General features: G+C 47.9%; 1 protein-coding gene across 1 annotated transcript in view; it reads left to right on the top strand.

The window, feature by feature from the left end:
- Positions 1 to 18,601, top strand: part of MPP1 (membrane protein, palmitoylated 1) — a gene marked incomplete at its 5' end in the record, with an annotated part of 21,829 nt that extends 3,228 nt beyond the window's left edge. The window contains 7 exons of the mRNA XM_015420495.1: positions 7,273 to 7,469; positions 9,889 to 9,995; positions 12,415 to 12,495; positions 13,554 to 13,634; positions 14,547 to 14,749; positions 15,816 to 15,890; positions 17,579 to 18,601. Of these exons, the coding sequence (XP_015275981.1) occupies positions 7,273 to 7,469; positions 9,889 to 9,995; positions 12,415 to 12,495; positions 13,554 to 13,634; positions 14,547 to 14,749; positions 15,816 to 15,890; positions 17,579 to 17,755 (921 nt within the window). The remainder of the gene's footprint in view (positions 1 to 7,272; positions 7,470 to 9,888; positions 9,996 to 12,414; positions 12,496 to 13,553; positions 13,635 to 14,546; positions 14,750 to 15,815; positions 15,891 to 17,578) is intronic.
- Between the last annotated feature and the right edge of the window lie 311 nt (positions 18,602 to 18,912).

The raw sequence follows: 18,912 nt of genomic DNA, 5'->3' as shown, positions 1-18,912 counted from the left end.
TAATAGTAACAGTATGCAGTCAAGTTGCAGCTGACTCATAGTGACCACAGGACTATGGGTTTTTCAAGGCCAGAGATGAACAGGGGTGCTTTGCTGTTGCCTTCCTCTACACATCAACCTCCTGTCTTCCTTGGTGGTCTCCCATCCAAGTGCTAACCATGCCAACCTTGGTTAGCTTCCAAGCTCTGACAAGATCGGGCTAGGCTGGCTATTGGGCTGCTAATCTAGATATATATAAAAGGCTAGCCGTGTCCCCGACGACTCACCTTCTCCCAATACATCTGCCAATCTTCCCTTAAACATTCATGGGGGTTGCCAAACTCCCTGTGGGGCCTGGATTCACCTCCTCTCTCATTGGCCACTGGGCAAGCTGCCTTGGTGTCCTATTGGCTGGTCCCGCCAGCTCCTCCATTCTTATGCCCCCACTTTTGACACATTGCACCTTTGTAGTTCTCAGCTGGCCTTACTGAAACTATAGCAAAGGGGATTAGGACTACAACTCCCAAGTTGGGAGTCCCAAAAGGCTGTGGGGCATTAGCAAGGAGTCAGTTAAACTGATCTCCAGACTACAGAGATCAATCCCCACGGAGAAAATGGTTGCTTTGGAGGGTGAGCTCTATGGCATTCTACCTCACTGAAATCCTTCAACAAACCTGGCCCTCCCCTTAGTATTGCCAACCTCCAGGTGGCACCTGGAGATCTCCAAGATCAGTTTTCCTGGAGAAAATGGCTGCTTTGGGCAGTGGACTCAATGGCATTATACCCTGCTGAGGTCCCGCCCCACCCCAAACCCTGCCCTCCCCAGGCTTTACCCCTCAAATCTACAGGTATTTCTCAACGCAGAGTTGGTAGCCCTGTAACTGGCTACGGAACTGCTTTCCAGACCCTTGAAACCCGAAAAACATGGCATAGGAGGAGGTGGTTTTCTACCTTGGCTGCCACTGAATAACTCCAAATCAACATAAGTCAGGGGTGTTACCATGCGGCTCACCTCATGCTACCCACTTGGGGCAGCAAAATAACTTGAGACAGCCCCCTCGCTTACAGCGAAGCAGAAGGAAATCAACCCCCTCCCTCCACAGCCACACCAGCCACAGCCGGGACACTCACCTGAAGCCTCGTTCTAGAGCTCATGATATTTCTTCTCACAAGGTGCCTTACTCCTAGTAACTGTATAGTTGCAGATTTTTCGTAATGTTGTTTCTGCTTATAGGGAGGGGTGAAGAAATGCAGAGAGTGTGAAGTTCTGCTTGATGACTGAAAATCCCATTCAGCCTGCCCCCCCCCCCACTTTAGAACCCTGTCAGTATTTGGCGATCTGAAGCTGAGAAAGTTGTTTGTATGGGAGAAACAGTGAATGAAGGAGTGGTAAAGGTAAAGGGTAAAGGTTCCCTTGCTCGAAAGCCCGTCGAGTCCGACTCTAGGGCTGCGGTGCTCATCTCCGTTTCCAAGCCGAAGAGCCAGCGCTGTCCGAAGACGTTTTCCGTGGTCATGTGGCCGGCATGACTAAACACCAAGGCGCACGGAACGCTGTTATCTTCCCACTGAAGCGGTACCTATTTATCTACTTGCAATTTCTTGCTTTTGAACTGCTAGGGTGGCAGGAGCTGGAACTAGAGATGGGAGCTCACTCCGTCATGCGGCAACTCGGGTCTCGAACTGCTGAACTACCGACCTTCCACAGCCTGCAGTTCAGCGTCTTAACCACTTGAGCCACTGCAGCTCCATGAAGGAGTGAGTCAGAACCAAAACTGATATGATGCAGAGATCTGTGACTGGATCTCGTGGTTTAAAGGGGTTTAAAGTTTAAAGGGAACCCTTCCCCTCATGCCATTGTTCTGATCTAAATAATCACACACACCCCCTTCGATTGCTCTTATCTCCCTGAGGGGAAAAAAATACAGATAGGTTACAGATAGGCAAAATACAGGTATCGTTTGTTTCCTCCATGAGGCTAATGGCTTCACAGTGTCTGTGAGAGTATTCAGATAAGGGGACTTGCCTCTGTGTTGTTCTTTTGATCACATGTGCAGCCATCGGTGTCTTTTAAGCAAACTGACATGAGGTCTGCAGACCAAAAGAAAAAGGAAGAAAGTTACTTCATGAGAAAGCCACACAGATAAGGCGGCGATACACAAAACCTATCGGACAACCAAAAAACAAACTAAAATCACTGGTGATTAGAAGTTGGCTGCCGCTGCTGGATCACAAAGAGTTTAACACAAGGGTAAAAACAAGACAGGATAGCACAATTCAATTCTTATCTTAACTCTAATAACTAACTTATACTAAATAATAACGGCATTTTTTTTTTATATTGTTTTCTTGATTATGTCAGTTCATGTATAAAAGATCGTGTACTTCCTGAATATGCTCAGAAAGCAGTCAACTTTTGGTCCAACTGTTTTCCCTCATTTGACTTCATTTTTTATTTGGAATCTAATATGTATAACACGTTCTACTTCCTCAGAACTCTGGCACCTCATTCTGCTTCAATTGTGGACCAGGCCAAAGAACGACCTGGGGCTGCCAGCCCAGATACCTTTGAATGCTCACACTGTGTTTTTTTGACTGTTTTTCTTTGGCATTTGTTCTTTGAAGATCTTTGAAGATACACTGCCTCTGAACCTGGAGGTTCCATTCAGCTGTTGTTGTTGGGCATGCCTTCTAGGGATTTTTGGAGTGTATAGTTTAAAGCCATTCCTGTGAGTAATTGCCACTCCACCTCGAGGTGATCAAGCTAGCCAATCTGTCCTGACTTCTCCAAACTGGATAGCCCAGGCTAGCCCGATCTAGTCAGATCTCGGAAGCTAAGCAGGGTTGGCCTTGGCTAGTATTTGGAAGGGTGACCTCCAAGGAATACCAGGGTTGTGATGCAGAGGCAGGCAATGGCAAGCCACCTCTGAAACATCTCTTGCCTTAAAAACAAGTCTAGCTCACCACCTAGTGGTCCATAAAGCTAAAGAGCTGGACTTTTTGGCTGCCTGACAATCTTAGGATCTCCTGGCTATACTACACACCAGGGGTCATTTGGGGCCGGAGCACTGCTCCAGCAGCCCAGGAGTGGGCACAAGTCCCGCCCCCAGCTCCCCCTCCCCAGCTCCTTCTCTCTGGAGTCGCGCCGCAACAGTGGCGCAATCTTCCCATTATATTCTATGGCCCCATAGAATATAATGGGAAGATCGCGCTGCAGCGCGACTCCAGAGAGAAGGGGTTTAAAGTTTAAACCCCTTCTCTCAACCTTGGCAGGCTGGCTGGCTGGGGAAGCATCTTCAAAAGCCTCCCCTTCCCTTCCCCAGCTAAAAGCCCTGGGTAGAGTGGCTGTCTATGGAAGACCGATAAAGGTTCGAGGAGGACGCAATTTGTACAAAATTGCATCTGCTAAGTGACATTCGTAGGTGCAAATTTATACATAATTACTATAATTTGAGTATAAATAGAGCTCACTATCCTGCCAGCTCTGTCTGAGGCAGCAGGCAGAGCTCAGCTTCTTGAATGACAGCCTGTCACTCAAATGTTTCCAGAAAGCTCCTTCAGGTTAAAAAACCCCCACACAACTCCAAACCTTCAGCCAGTTTTACTGAGGAAAAGGGGACTGTCTTCCACAAAAGAAGACACCCAGCCACCTGAACCCAGGGCCACTTTAAAACATTCTGCTTTAACAGAACCCAAATTCCTAAGCCAAGAACAATCTGGATTCTGTAACCTGTGAAAGTTAGGGCAATCTGCATGGTTTTGCTCATTTTCAGTGGCAAACCTCATCAACATGTTTGTCTAACACGACAACGGTTTCACAGGTAGGAAAGTGTGGGTGTTTCCTGGCACTTGGACTGAAAAGGTTGCCTATCTCTGCCCTGCCCTTTTCCCCACTGAAGGGTAGGCTAGTGAAAAGTCATTTCCCACGCACATCCAAAGCCTACACTTCTCTCACACTTTTTCTGGCAAGGCTCACAAAACGTTGCCGCTTCCCCCAGCATGGAGGCACGGGGATGAAGAAAAGCAAACCCTTCCCTTTCTTCATAGCTGTGCGGTAGGAGAAGATTAAATGCACAAGAGCTAGGCCAGGTGGACCCATTGGGCAACCCTAGATCTGTAGGAGATGGAGAAGGATGGGGTGAGGGTGGGATGGAAAGAGGTCAAAGGTAGGCTGATGAGTAGGGGAAGGGACGACAGTGGCCTGGGGAGGGACTGAGGCATGTGCTCCTCCTGCACGTTTCCCAGACAGTGCAGGGAGGCACATGATGGCTACAAAGGTGATCCCAGAGCATGGCTTGAAGGCACTTGACCTCGCAACCTGGGTCTGATTATTGCTTTGGAGGAAGACCTCCTGGGAACCCTAGGAATGTCACCTTGAGTTCCACAGTGGAAGCAAGGAGGGATGTCAGCTAAAGAAATGCAAGTCCCCAATCCATGTGTGCCGCAAGAGGAGACAAAGGTGAAGACACGATGGGCTATACTTAAGGATGCCCGCCTCCAGCTCTGAATTACGGCTCCTCTCCAGACTGCAGAGATCAGTTCCCTTGGAGAAAATGGATGCTTTGGAAGGTGGACTCTGTGGCATTTTACCCCGCTGAGTCCCTGTTACAGGCTCCATCCCCAAATCTCCGAGAGTTCCCCAACTTGGATCTGGCAACTCTACACACACATCCCAGCCCCCTCCAGTGGCCAGGGGGGGACTTGACAACCCTAGGTCACTATTTGACTTAACAGGTGTTGTGTGTGTGTTGGGGGGGGGAGAATACCATTTTTGAATGCTCCCCAAGGTAAGAGCCAAGTCTCTGCGAGAAAGGTGGACAATGAAGTAAATAATTGAATAAAGTCAAGATTTATCTTGGAAGAAAGAACAGAATTAGCCCATTAGCAAGAAGGATGTGCTTCAAATAACTCCCTGACTTGATGGGCTACTATTTTCAGGAAGCTTTCATCACAGAGGAGTATTCACCCACACATTGAAGTGTTATGGCCCATTCTTCTATGCTTGTACAGCAGGCATCTGGAAAAGGGTCCTAAGCGGAGAGGGAATGGGAAGCCAGCCTTGGAACAGGACACGAGCACCTGCTGCATGGAAGATGCCTATGGTGCAATTAAGGCTGTGCACAGATGATTTTTTTTTTCTTTGAAGACAAGGGTCAGGTCCAGATATCATGCTGCTAACTGAGGCTGGCACGCTCGCTTTCCCCATCTGGAGCAAGTTCCTGCCCTTTTATTTTCCAGTGCTAATGCTGGTTTTGTGTGAGATGCAGACCATGGATAAGCACAGAAAGAGAAATGTTTGGAGTCTGGCATGGATGGTGTCTGCCGTGGTTTATGCTGGTGCATGTGTAATGTGAAGCCAAGAAGGGCAAGTTATGAAACTGGGCAGGACAGAGGAATAGTCTTCCTGGCCTTCTAAGGTACTGAGAGCCAGTTTGGTGTAGTGGTTAAGTGCGCGGACTCTAATCTGGGAGAACCGGGTTTGATTCCCCACTCCTCCACTTGCACCTGGCTGGATGGCCTTGGGCAAGCCGTAGTTCTGATAAGAGCCGTAGCTCTGATAAGAGCTTGAAAAAGAGCAGTTACTGTCAGAGCTCTCTCAGCCCCACCTACCTCACAGGGTGTCTGTTGTGGGGAGGGGAAGGGAAAGGAGTTTGTAAGCCGCTCTGAGACACCTTTGGGTAGTGAAGGGTGGGGTATAAATCCAATCTCTTCTTCTTCTTCATAAATGCCGCTGTGAGATAGGTGAGGCTAAGAGAGTGCCTCTCCCAAAATCACCCAATAAGCTTCATGGCTGAGTTGGGCTTTGAATCCAGGTCTTCCTAGTCTAAACCTCCAGCAACTTAACCACACTGATCATCACTTGTCCAGGTGTTGCAAAGTCCCTGTACCTGTCAAACTCTACCTAATTTTGTTCCAGTTTTCAGTGTTTGTCCTAGTAGTCACAGAACTTATTTTTCATACATGTTTTGGATGTAAGGAGGATGGCCTTCAGAATCCTCTAATAAGGTTATCAGTTGCATTAGAATCGCTGTATTGCATCAGACTGTGAGATCCACATTCATTTTGCTAGCTGGAGATGAGGTTCCTTCTCATTCATATCAGGTAAATCTATGTGGAGGCTGGGTCTACTTCTGCTGTTTTCCGTGAAGAAGAAGAGTTGGTTTTATACCCCACCCTTCACTACTTGAAGGAGTTACGGAGTGGCTTACAATCACTTTCCCTTCCTCTCCCCACAAAAGACACCCTGTGAGGTAGGTGGGGCTGAGAGAGCTCTGCGAGAGCTGTGACTGGCCCAAGGTCACCCAACTGGCTTTACGTGGAGGAGTGGGGAATCAAACCAGATCCACAGCTCTTCACCACTACACCAAACTGGCTCTCTGTGCACTTTTGTTGTTGTTCAGTCACACAGTCGAGTCCAACTCTTTGCGACCCCATGGACCATCTCCCGCCAGGCCTTCTGGTCTTCCGCCATCCTCTGAAGTTTGCTCAACTTCATGTTCGTTGCATCGATGACACTGTCTAACCATCTCATTCTTTGCCGTCCCCATCTTCTTTGTCCTTCAATCTTTACCAGCATCAGGGTCTTCTCCAGTGAGTGCTCCCTTCTCATTTGGTGGCCAAAGTATTTGAGCTTCAGTTTCATTATCTGGCCTTCCAGGGAACAGTCAGGGTTGATTTCTTTTAGGATTGGCTGATTTGTTCTTCTTGCAGTCCAAGGGACTCTCAAGAGTCTTCTCCAGCACCACAGTTCAAAAGAATCTCTGTGCACTACCCATACAAAATAGCCAAAGTAACCATCCCAAATTTCAAAATTTCAGGAGTAACGTTTTGGGAACTGAATTCTAAAATTTTGGGAAATGAAACTGAATCCCAAAATTTTGGGAAATGAAACAGGGAATTTTGGGTACTGTTTCGGATTGAAAATATCCAAATGCATACCCCTGCTTCAAATCCTTGAACTTCAGATCCCTGAAGTTCATCGTGTGACCTTGGACAGGTTACTCTTGTCCAGCCTCACAAGGTTGTTGTGAGGTTAAGCCACTCTAATATCACTTACTGGGCTCATTGGAGGAAGGCAGTAATACAGGTGTACTAAGTAACGTTTATGCTGAAATGTGTTCTTGTTGGCAGGCAGAAAGAGAAGTGCAAAAAGGGTGGGAAAGGGTGCATATGTCTCTACTGATGTTGGCCCCTCGTGTACCTAGTTTAATCTCTTGCTTGACTGGGGATGACACCTGCTTTTCTCCTGCAAATCAAAGCTCATTCTCCAGCTGACCTTTGACCCTTCTCTTCCAGATGTTCATGAGAGCCCAGTTTGACTACGACCCCAAAAAGGACACCTTGATCCCTTGCAGGGAAGCTGGCCTGAAGTTCCAAACAGGAGACGTCATTGAGATCATCAACAAAGATGACAGCAACTGGTGGCAGGGCCGGGTGATGGGTTCCTCCAATGGGTCAGCTGGACTTATCCCCTCTTTGGAGCTGCAAGAATGGTATGTCCTGTTGGAGGATGATGATGATGATGATGATTCCCTCGTTCGATTGCATATGGTGCCCCTTTTCTGGCTCCCAGCTGGCTTTCTTCTGGCTGCACTCAAGACAGTGAGATCCACTGCACTGCAAATTGGCAATTTACGTAGAAGCTGGCAGGTGATTTCTGTTTCCAAGAGCGTTGTCCAAACTCTAGACATGCCACATCGGTTGCTTGCCATCAGCCCTGATCTCGGTTTCCCATTCAGCAGAATGCCTTCTGAAGCCTGGGTCCACTGGAATATCTGAGAAAAGCTAGTGATTTTTTTACAGCCCCCCCCTCCAAAAGCCAAGATAATATTTTAAGTCTTAGGGTTGCCTCAATCAAACACGCCCCCTGCAAAGCACACAGTACAATAGTCTTCACTCTTGTTGCACTGTCAAGCCTGTGTCTGGGCCATACCATTTCATACTAGAGAAGAGGGTGAATGTGATGGAATACTTCTCCATTCCAAACAGGTCCATCTACACAGAAATCGGTATGTTGTGGAAGAAGGGTTCCTACCAAGACTTTCCCCCACATGCTAGTTTTCAAAGTACAGGACTTTCTTTTTTAAATGGAGAGGTGTTCAGTCAGTCAAGCACAGTGCAGACACAGATTTATCATTTCTGTCAGAACTGGTCCACACAGGCTGTACACGGATCATAGCATCTTAGAGAAAATATGGCAGAGCTGCCATTGTGGATTACAACTTTGTGTGTGTTCCATCAGGGTTTCTAGCTGAAGCCAACCACCAGGTGGTGGCTTCAGATCTCCCACTATTACAACTGGTCTCCTGACAACAGAGATCAGTTCCCCTGGAGAAAAAGGCTGCTTTGGAAGTGGTTCTATAGTCCCAGGTTCTAGTCTGACACTCTAAAAATTTCACCATGCTGGCCACGAGAAAAACTGGCCATCCAGTCAATTTTACTGCTTCCTTAATTTGTTAGAGACAGGGGGAAGAAGGCACAGTTGGGGAAATAGAGAAAACAATTTTTCCCCCTTGCAGGGAGGGTTCTTGTCAATTCAGCAGGGCTGGTTTTGCCCTGGGGCAATGGTGGCTACACATGAAAAAGGAAGCTCTCACTGCCTCAGACAAATAATCTGTGTACACTTCAACTTCAGGGAAATGGAATTCGAGTGCTGGATTGCTGCAGCAGCACAGGGGCCAGAGGTTGGATATTTCTGTCCAATGTCCCCTGTTCACAGTGAGGCTGGGAAAAGGGCCACACAGAAAAATCAACACAGTGTCCAATCCAAATCGGAATGCAGCCAGCCTGCGCTTTTGCTTTCTGTCCATTTCCAAAACGAATACGGTATGAGATTTGTGATTATGGTTCAAATTTGACAGGATTCCCTTTGCTTCAGTAGCTCAGTGACAGACCAGTTGCTTTATAGTCAGGAAGTCTTAGATTCATGAGAACATAAGGAGTGCTATGCTGGATCAGACCAGTGGTCCCTCTAGTCCAGCACCCTGTTTCTCACAGTGACCAACCAGCAGTCCTGGAGAGCCATCTAACAGGGTATTGAGAGACCATGACCTTCCACTGACGTTGCCTTCTAGCAGTGGGATTCAGAGGTTTGCTGCCTCTGAACATGGCGCTGCCGTTTAGTGACCATGGATCTATCGAATCTTATTTTAGAGCCATCTGTGCTATTGGTCCGCATTATATCCACTAGCAATGAATGCCAGAACTTGAGTGAAGAGATGCTTTCTTTTTTTCTGTCCTGAATCTATTTCCCATCAATTTCACTCAATGCCTCCTGAGTTCTATTATTGTATGAGCAAGAGAAAAAGTCCATTGCATTAAAGATCTCAGCAGGTGTTGTGAAAGGCCTCTGCCTGAAATTCCAGAAGGCTGCTCCCAGTCACAGCAGACAGCACTGATTGAGATGGACCGGTGCACTGACTGGATATGGGCATGCTAGATATAAGATAAACTGATCCATGAAATTGCAGGGCAGTTGGGTTAGAACGGATAAAAGGAAGTACTTCTTCACCCAAAGAGTGATTAACACATGGAATTCACTGCCACAGGAAGTGGTGGCGGCTACAAGCATGGACAGCTTCAAAAGGGAATTAGATAAGCATATGGAGCAGAGGTCCATCAGTGGCTATTAGCCACAAGGTATAGATAGGGACTCTGGGGCAAGTGATGCTCTGTCTTCTTGGTGCTTGGGGGGGGTCAACAGTGGGAGGGCTTCTAATGTCCTGGCCCCACTGGTGGACCTCCTGATGGCACTGGTATTTCTGGCCACTGTGTGCAACAGAGTGTTGGACTGGATGGGCCTTTGGCCTGATCCAACATTGGCATCTCTTATGTTCTTATGATCGTTTTAGGAAAGAGCAGGCTTTATCTGACACTTTCTTCTCTCACAACGTGGTTAATTTTTCCCCTCAGGCGTGTTGCAAGCATGACTCAAAGCAACCCCGGTCAAGCCCAGAACTGTAGCCCTTTTGGCAAGAAGAAGAAATGCAAAGACAAATATCTGGCCAAGCACAGTTCAAGTGAGCACCTCTTCCTTCCTCCCCCTTCACTATCACCCTACATCCCATCTTCCCATCAAGGAAGGACTGCTTTCCGGGTGAACAGAAGCATGATTCTGCAACTTCACTGAGCCTTGTGTGCGTGCGATTTGCAGCTGTGATGCTCCCATCATTTTGAGGAGGAGTCTAGGCCAAGGCTGCTCTACCAGTCCCCAGCATGGGTTTCTGACAAGTTCTGTATCTGCATCCTCTACTCCTCTTTCCTGTGGATTTGCAGTTGGGAGGGCCAAATGGGTGGTTTTGTCCCTGGGATATGCCAGTTGCCAGTTGCTGGGTTTTTTATTATTATTATTATTATTGTCTGAGCATACAAACAGCAGTATGTCAGCTACATGTAATGCAATCTCGGAGATGTTCTACCATGCAGTGATCTGTCCACATGGGAGTGGCTCACCATGTGGTCTTGGTGACCTTTTGTCACATTCTTTTCTTAGGAGCATGTGACAGGTCAGTGAAGACTTGTGGAAGAGCACAGCAAGCTGGTCCATGCAGGCGCTTTGCTGCATGGGGAGCCTCCAAGGTGTTGCATCGCTGCATGTGCAAATTGGGCCTCTGTATGCATGTGAGAAAGAGTGAAAACATGATTTGGTTTCCTATGGCCTCTTCATGGGCTGGATGATCTCTCAAATGCTTTGTTGTTGCATTTGCCTTGGGAAAGCAGCCTTTGAATTCTGTTTACTTGGCAGGTTGTAAGGAGACCTTTGCTGGAGGAAATTGGATAGCTGCATGACACCTTGTCTGGCCTATAACAAGAGACTATATATCCCTGGCTGGGAGAGTAGAACAAGGGAGAGGAAACATTTTTTTGCTTTGGTCCCCCCAAGACTGAATCGGCTCCATGCCCGGTCTCAGATACTGAAGGTGTCGACAAACCAGAGAATCCATCAGAAGCGCACGCCCTCTTGGGATGGACTGTTACTCTTCCTGTGAGGCAGGCTAAAGGCAAGAGAGAGGGAGCTATAACAGAGCCCACCTTTTCAGGCTTGTTCCCTTACACACACATCATCATCATTATTCTGTCCCAACATAGCAAATGTTGATGGCATTTTGAGCACATTCAAAATCAAGACCAAGGTACACTACTGAAAAGTTCTGTGTTAGAAGAAACTTGCCATCCATTACACCCTGGGTCCAGGATCTCAATTCCCACTGTAGCAAACAGATGTCTCTAAGCAAACCCACAAGCGAGCCACGAGGGCCAGAGCCTCCCCCTGGTATTCAGAGAGACACTGCCTCTGAGCATGGAGATTCCACTTAGCTATCATGACTAATTCGATATCCTCTATGAATATGTAATGCCTTAAAGGAGCAGCAGAAGAGCCCTCCAGGATCTGACCAAAATACCATCTTAGAGCGCAAGCCTAAGAAGGTCTACCCAGAAGCCTATTCTAGTCTATTCAGTGGGGCTTACTCCTGGGTTGCACTCTAAACCCAGCATCTTGTTTCCCCAGCCAGAGGCTTCCGGGAAACCCATAAGCAGAACAAGGTGACAAAGGCCTGCAGTGAGATTACTGACATTTTCAAATTTTGCAGTGTCGTAACTCAGGTTCTGCACATGGGGAAAAAATCAATTACTCTGCAAGTAGAAATCTTTGTGCCCGTGGGGGAAAAAATCCAGTGGGTTCAAGCCTGGGAGAGGGAGGGAGAGGGTGTGTTTTTAAATGAAAACTGATACTCGGGATATGGTGTTTTACAGCCAAGACCAACTTCTATAGCCATAGTTCTGACAAGAGCTGTCCTTGAAAGAGCAGTTCTTGAAAGAGCTCTCTCAGCCCCACCTACCTCAAAGGGCATCTGTTGTGGGGAGGGGAAGGAGTTTGTAAGCCGCTCTGAGACTCCACAAGTGAAGGGCAGGGTATAAATCCAATCTCCTCCTCTTCTTCTCTACATGATGTAATCATGGCATGCCCATAATGTCAGTATTGACCAAGGAAGCACTGGCAGCAAAATGACAAAGAATCCATTGTCTACCAATCTAATCAGACTGTTTTCAGACCTAGCTCTAATTTAAAGTTTTAAATCTGTGTTTGGTTGTATCATTTTAGACTGGGGGGGGGAGCTCGTATAAGTGAACATTCCATTATGCAAAGCGATTCCTACTACACAGAAAAAAGGAGAAGGTCTCAGGCATCACTCTCTCCCTTATATCTAGTCTTCTCTGCTCAGGGGAATCCTCCTTTTTCCATGCAGGGGGCATTCAGTCATGTAAGCCCCTGTGCGGCCCAGAAACAGGTTTACCAATGCGGTGAGAGCTTCGCTGGGTTCTCCAAGAGTCTTTTAAGCTTCATGGAGACCACAGTCTGCATGTAGGAATGGTAGGCCGCTGAAGTTGTTGATGTCTTTTGATGCTTGGTTCAGTTTTCAACCTTTCTTCCTTTAGTTTTTGACCAGCTGGATGTTGTGTCGTATGAAGAGGTGGTAAGACTTCCAGCCTTCAAGCGGAAGACACTGGTGCTAATAGGTAACTCACTCATCCTTTCTTGGCTCTAATCTACCTGGATTCACACCACAAAGGGCCCACTCACCTACATCTAGGACTGCCAGCTGCAGCTCACAACACCCAGGAGCATTTAGAGGGTGAGAATTGGCATGCCGGGGTCACACTGGTACACTTACGTCACTGAAAATTAGCGGTAGTTGCAGTGACGCCCTGGGACACTCTAGGATTTACAGAAACTTATGTTAAAGCCATAGAGTTTCAAAAATACTAGCACATCCCATAATGTCACTTCTGTTTTTTCCGTAAGTGATGTCAGTACCTGGCACAAGACCCCATTTTTTCCTGGGTTGCCAGGAAATGTCTCACTACAGTGGGAGGCTTGGTAACCCTACCTGCAGCCCATGTTTGAAGTGAATCATTCAGGTGGAGTATTTCAGTTAGAGTTTTCTGATTGGCTGCAAGCTTGTTCACCCTCCGTCCTGTTGCCAGGACTGGGTACCATCATCAGAAGGTCCAGCGTGTCCACTTCCTGAAGGGACTTTGTGATCACAGAAACCTGCTCATTGGGATGCAGAGTGTCATGGGCTTCTTTTCAAGAAGAGGTTGGAGTGGCAGGGGGAATTGATGGGGGAGACCAGGGCTGTGAATGCCCTATTCATAAAAACAAAAATGTGATTTGACACATACCAATTAGATAATTGCTGTTTGTTCTGGTACAAAAGAAAATAGTGATATCGTGTGGAATCAGGAGCTGGGAAGAATGATTTTTTTCTGTGTCCAGAATGGTTCACAGTGCAGTTGTAGGGTGGGGAGACAGCTTAGTGGTAGAACATCTGCTTGGCACACCGAAGGTCCCAGGTTCAATCCCCGGCATCTCCAGCTAAAAAGATCAAGTACTGGATAATATGAGAAACCTCTGGGACCCTGGGGAGCTACTGCCAGTCAGAGTACCCAAGAGTGACCTAGACAGGCTGGGGCTGGCAGCTTTACTTTGCTCATAGTAAATGGAGGCTCCTCAGATAGAGGAATGGGTACTGAGGCTGATTTCCTCCCACTTACTTCTCTTCCCTTTGGACCAGGGGCCAGCGGGGTTGGTCGAAGCCACATTAAGAACACCCTGCTCAGCAAGAATCCAGAGAAATTTGGATACCCTCTTCCATGTAAGTGTCCCTCCAAACCTTGTTCTCCATTGTAGCATCTGAACCCCTTGCAGAAGGTTGCTGGCTCATGACCTTAGGCCTGGTGTATACTGTGGTGAGGTTTGCTGTCCAACTCCTGTCTAAAGTGATGCCTGATGAGAATGTGGGATAAATGGATGTGGATGGGTGCCCTGAACGGGCAATGCCCTGGCAGAGGATGGAGTCTCAAACGCAAGCTGGGAGACTGCATGTGAGAAACAGCGGTTGGGTGTTCGGGGGGGGGGGAGGAATGGGGCCAGGTGAGGCTGTGAATTGGATTACAGTGAAAATTGAGTGTTCTTATCCCACCCTTCCTCCAAGGAGCTCAGAGGGGCATATATGGATTCCCCTTCCCCTGGTTAGCCTCCTGACAACCATGTGATGTAGGTCAAGGCTGAAGAAGAGACTAGCAGGCCTGGGGGTCATCCAATGAGCTGCACAGCTGAATGGGATCGTAGTCCAACACTCTAACCACTGGACTCAATTCTCTCTCTGCCATTGTGCAGGCTTGCTTCTTTCTCTCCACTTTATGCACTGCTTGCATAACCGTAAATAAAGCAGATATTACACAGGAACTCTCCAGGAAAAGGCTGTAATTCTAAACAAACTCACTAGGGAGTTAAACCTCATTGAATTTAGACAGAGACTTCCTAGGATTGAGTTGTTTGCCCATAAGCTCTGCCCTTACAATTTACAGAGGAGCATGTGACCACTGCTCACCCTCTGGGCCAAAAGGCAGCAACTGAGCCCCTTTTCATTTGCAGAGACCATACCCCGAAGTTTTATTCTGCCCTCCTTCAAGGCTCTCAATAATTCAGACTGGCTCTATAGGCACGGCTGCCCCCCCCCCCCCCCCCCCCGCGGGCCCCTCACCTCTGTCGTTTTCTTTTGTAGACACCACTCGGCCCCAGAGGAAGAGCGAGGTGGATGGGAAAGACTACCACTTTGTTTCCACAGAGGAGATGACTAGAGACATCTCAACCAACGAGTTCCTGGAGTTTGGGAGTTACCAGGGCAACATGTTTGGCACCAAATTTGAATCTGTACACAAGATCCACGAACAAGACAAAATCGCCATTCTGGACATTGAGCCACAGGTAGGCACACTTTTTTTTGGGGCCAGAAATAAAATGCAGTCTGTAAGGATCAGGAGACCTGACCTGGATCGCCCGCTCTCATCAGATCTCGGAAGCTAAGCAGGGTTGGCCCTGGCTAGTATTTGGAGGGGGATGCATCCAAGGAACATCAGGGCCATCATGCCGAGGCAGGCAATGGCAAACCAGCTCTGAAGTCTCTGCTCTACGAAGTGTGGAAAAGGAATAACTAGAAGGGTGCACTTAGCTGACACACATCTGCCTTTTACCTGTTTTGCCTGGGCTTCAGGCCCAGCACTGGCAGACATGCTGCTTTTATTAGACCAATACACGTGGTGGTTTTTTTTTAGAGTGTAATGGTTAGCAGCTGGATGTTCGAAATAATACTGGGAACTGGGCCATGATCAAGCTGCATGAAAGTAGGAGGGTGAAGTCTTGGGAAGGGTTAGAAGCCCTTTACCGTCTGACCCCACTCCCTCCACCTGTTGTGCTTGCCTTGCAAAACAAAATGAGAATGATCCCCTAGAAGATTGGATTTATATCCCGTCCTTCACTTGGGAGTCTCAGAGCTGCTTACAAACTCCTTTCCCTTCCCCTCCCCACAACAGACACCCTGTGAGGTAGGTGGGGCTGAGAGAGCTGACACAAACGGCTCTTTCAGGAACAGCTGTGCCAGAGCTTGTGACTGACCCAAGGTCGTCCAGCCAGGTGCAGTGGAGGAGTGGGGGATCAAACCCCGTTCTCCCAGATTAGAGTCGGACTCTTAACCACTACACCAAACTGGCTCTCTAATGGATCTCTGGCCCCTTTATCCCTTGAGGACTCACTTTACCCTTTTCATTGGAGTGTCCAGAGTAGCCCAACTGCCTCGCCCCCTTCTGGGTTATATTGAGAATTGTGACCTCATTTTAACACACTTTGGTGAGAGGAAGGTACTTTTTGTAAAAAAAAGATGGTTGAATCTTTTCCTAAAAGTTAGTAAACTCAGCAAAGGAACATCGTTGGCAGGCCTGTCATGAGAACCAGAGACCACCTCTTAACTGCTCCTTGTTCTCCTTATTCCTCCAAGACCCTGAAGATCATCCGTACGGCCGAGTTCTCACCTTTCATCGTGTTCATTGCTCCCACAGACAAGGCTGACCAGGTAGTGATGCTCTGTGCCAACCCTCCTCAAAACATCAGCTTGGGGGGGGGGGGGGGGGGGGGGCATTTTGTTTCAGCTTGACTGCTTAAAGGAACCCCTAAGCATTGCCAAGGACTCCGGTTCATGCTATGCACTAGGCTTATAGGACCTGACTGTTGCCCTGCATGAATGGCCTGTGCGCTCTCCACCAACCCTCTGTGGCTGATTTTCCCCCCTAGCGACCTTGGGGAATGTCACCTGCCTTGCCTGGTCTTTTGAGTTGAGAAAGTGCTCAAGTCCAAAACAGTCTGCAACTGCGACCTCCTGCTCTAAGCTAGCCCTCCCCCACCACCCATGCAAGACATTAATTCCACCCAACCCCATTTTCCTTTTATGCAACTGAACATGGGGTGCATTGAATTCCTGGCAGAACTTCCGTGCAGGCAGTGAGTGAAAAGTCTCCTTTACTTACCATATCATACTTACAGAAAATGCCCTATTGAAGAGAGATCTTTTCTTCAGCCATAGCTTGAAGGAAGAACTGAATTGTTAAGAGGTTCCCAACTTCCCTGTGAACACAGGCTGAGGTGTAGCAGAGCACAGCCTCCTGCTGCAGCTCCAAATGCACTGAAATACTATTCCGGGGTGGGTGGGTGAGAAAGCCACATTCCACAGGAGGAAATCTTAATGCCTACAAACACCCAGCAGGTTCCCAACCTTCCTCCGCTTTCAGAGCCCTGCAATATTCTTTGCACCATGAAAATGGGTTCATCCCACACCCTCTTATCTTACCATTTAGCTGGAGAACATTATCTTCCCTAGTCTCAATGAATCCGAGCACCAGACACTGCTCATACCAGAACCTGATAGGGAGAGGCTGAGCAGAACGCCTGTTCCCTCGGGCAGGCACAAGGCTGAAAAACAAATGCCTGCTGATTGTTCAGTTATAACATTAAGGCATAGAAGTCACAGAATTTGGGGTAGGAGAGAAGTGAACTGGTTGGATTTCTGGACTAGGGGACTTGAGTTTGGTTCAGCGGGAACAAATCCAAAAGCAGCGGCAATTTAATAAATCTTCAGTTTGTCTTACATTTGACCACAGGAAATGGTGCAGACTTAATTCAATGAAGGAAAGCACAAAACTGATTTAAGTCCACCAAGGGCTACTGGCTCTTAGCTGTAGAATGTGCTGGAGCCAGATTCAAAATAGTGCTACCTTCTATGATTTTTAAAGGGCAACCATAGCTTTTTCTGTATTAATACTCTTAGTACAGATCAAAATCTGCTCTGCTGCTGCCTTTGGATTTTTTTACCTAATCGCCCAGCACCAGTGGGGTACGCGTGCAATTTAACATGAAATTTTCAGTTACCTCTCAAAAGATCCTGTATCCAAGCTCTTGGGTGTTCAAAGTGTATTGTGGGGATTTGGTGTGACAGTGGAGCAGAGGGTTTAGCGACCTCCTGCAAGTTGCACGCACAGCTAGGTACCACAGCAGAGCAGTAATTCACTTTGTACTTGTAACCGAGATCCCAGCTGACTTCTGTTGCTCACTCCCCATCTCTGAGCAGAGGGTTTAGCTACCTCCTGACCCTTCTGCAAGTTGCACGCACAGCTAGGAACCACAGCAGAGCAGTAATTCACTTTGTACTTGTAACTGAGATCCCAGCTGTCTGACTTCTGTTGCTCACTCCCCATCTCTCCTGTGCAGTCAGAAGCCTTGCAGCAACTGCAGAAGGATTCGGAAGCGATCCGGAGCAGATATGCCCACTACTTCGACCTGTCGCTGGTGAACAATGATGTGGACGAGAGCCTCCAGCAACTCCAAGCAGCCTTTGAGCGCGCATGCAGCTCAGCCCAGTGGGTGCCCGTTTCCTGGGTATATTGAAGCTGTTCCCAGGAAGCCCTTCAGTTCAGCATGTCAAAGGCAGGGGCCGCCACACCACCATCCCCTCCACCTCTCTACTTTTGTCTGAAGTCACAGCCCCTTTACCTCTTCCTCAGAGCACCTCTTGCTCTGTAACTGCCATGGCCAGAGTCCTCTTTTTTTTTTTAAGCCTCTGCCAGCTGCAGGCACCTGCAGACAAGCAAATGTGTCTGTGGCCCACATGGCACCACGTAAGCCCACACACCTGCAGCTCACAGGTAATGGTGCAGCAGGAGGGTAAGGAAAGGCAAAGAAAAGAACCTCTCTCACCCGGCAAGACCACCACGGTGTCATCACAAGTAACACTAAAAGCACAATTTGGTCTGAAAGCCATAAGTTGTGAATGTTAAATGGGAGGGAAAGAAAGGCCTGTTAAAACTGAACGTATCAATTTAGGGTTGTTTTTCCCCCCATCCCACTGAGAAGACTGAGGAAGTCTAGTGAAGCTCTTCACTGGTCAGGTGTCCTTGCTGCAATACAGCCACACAATGCCGGTTTCTCCCAGTGTAGCAGCACCTGTTGCATTTTGGAGTCAGCTTACATTAACTGGACTGTAATTGGGGGGCAGGGATAGACAAGATGAGAGCAGCCAGCCTCGTGTAGAGGTTTGGAGATCAACTATTGGGCAAGAGAGACCATGGTGGTGAATAATATAGGCTTGGGCCATAAAACAAAGGTTTTAAGCCAGGGCCAGGTAACAATCCACAGCCAGGTTGCACTATGAGCCTTTCAGTTCCTGCATGTTCTGCTCACTGAATGATCGTAACATGCTCTCATAAAAGTAGTAGGAAAAAAACATTGTGGCATTTGAAGTGTGCTGTCTCACCACATTCTTCTCAAGGATGCCAAAAAAAGAGAAAGAAAAGCCAGAGATGTGCAATAGGGACCTTTGGTCAAGTCCATTACAGGGAAAAAACAACAAGCAGCAATAAAGCATCTCAAAAGTATCATCTGCTGTTTTGTGTTGCTCTCGTTGTGCTGTCATATTAAGATCACTGGATGGGCGGGAACTCTCAATGCTTGGAGCTGACCCATGAGCAGGTAGGGGCTCTTATCCCCCCTCCCCCCCAGCAGCTCTTCAAGTAGCATTAGAGTTGTGGTTTTTCCCCCCAGACTTC

Source organism: Gekko japonicus, unplaced genomic scaffold (genome assembly GCF_001447785.1).
Source record: "Gekko japonicus isolate JY-2015 unplaced genomic scaffold, Gekko_japonicus_V1.1 scaffold507, whole genome shotgun sequence".
Taxonomy (NCBI): Eukaryota; Metazoa; Chordata; class Lepidosauria; order Squamata; family Gekkonidae; genus Gekko; species Gekko japonicus.
Note: the sequence above shows the minus strand (reverse complement) of the source record. Positions and strands in the feature narration are given on the sequence as shown.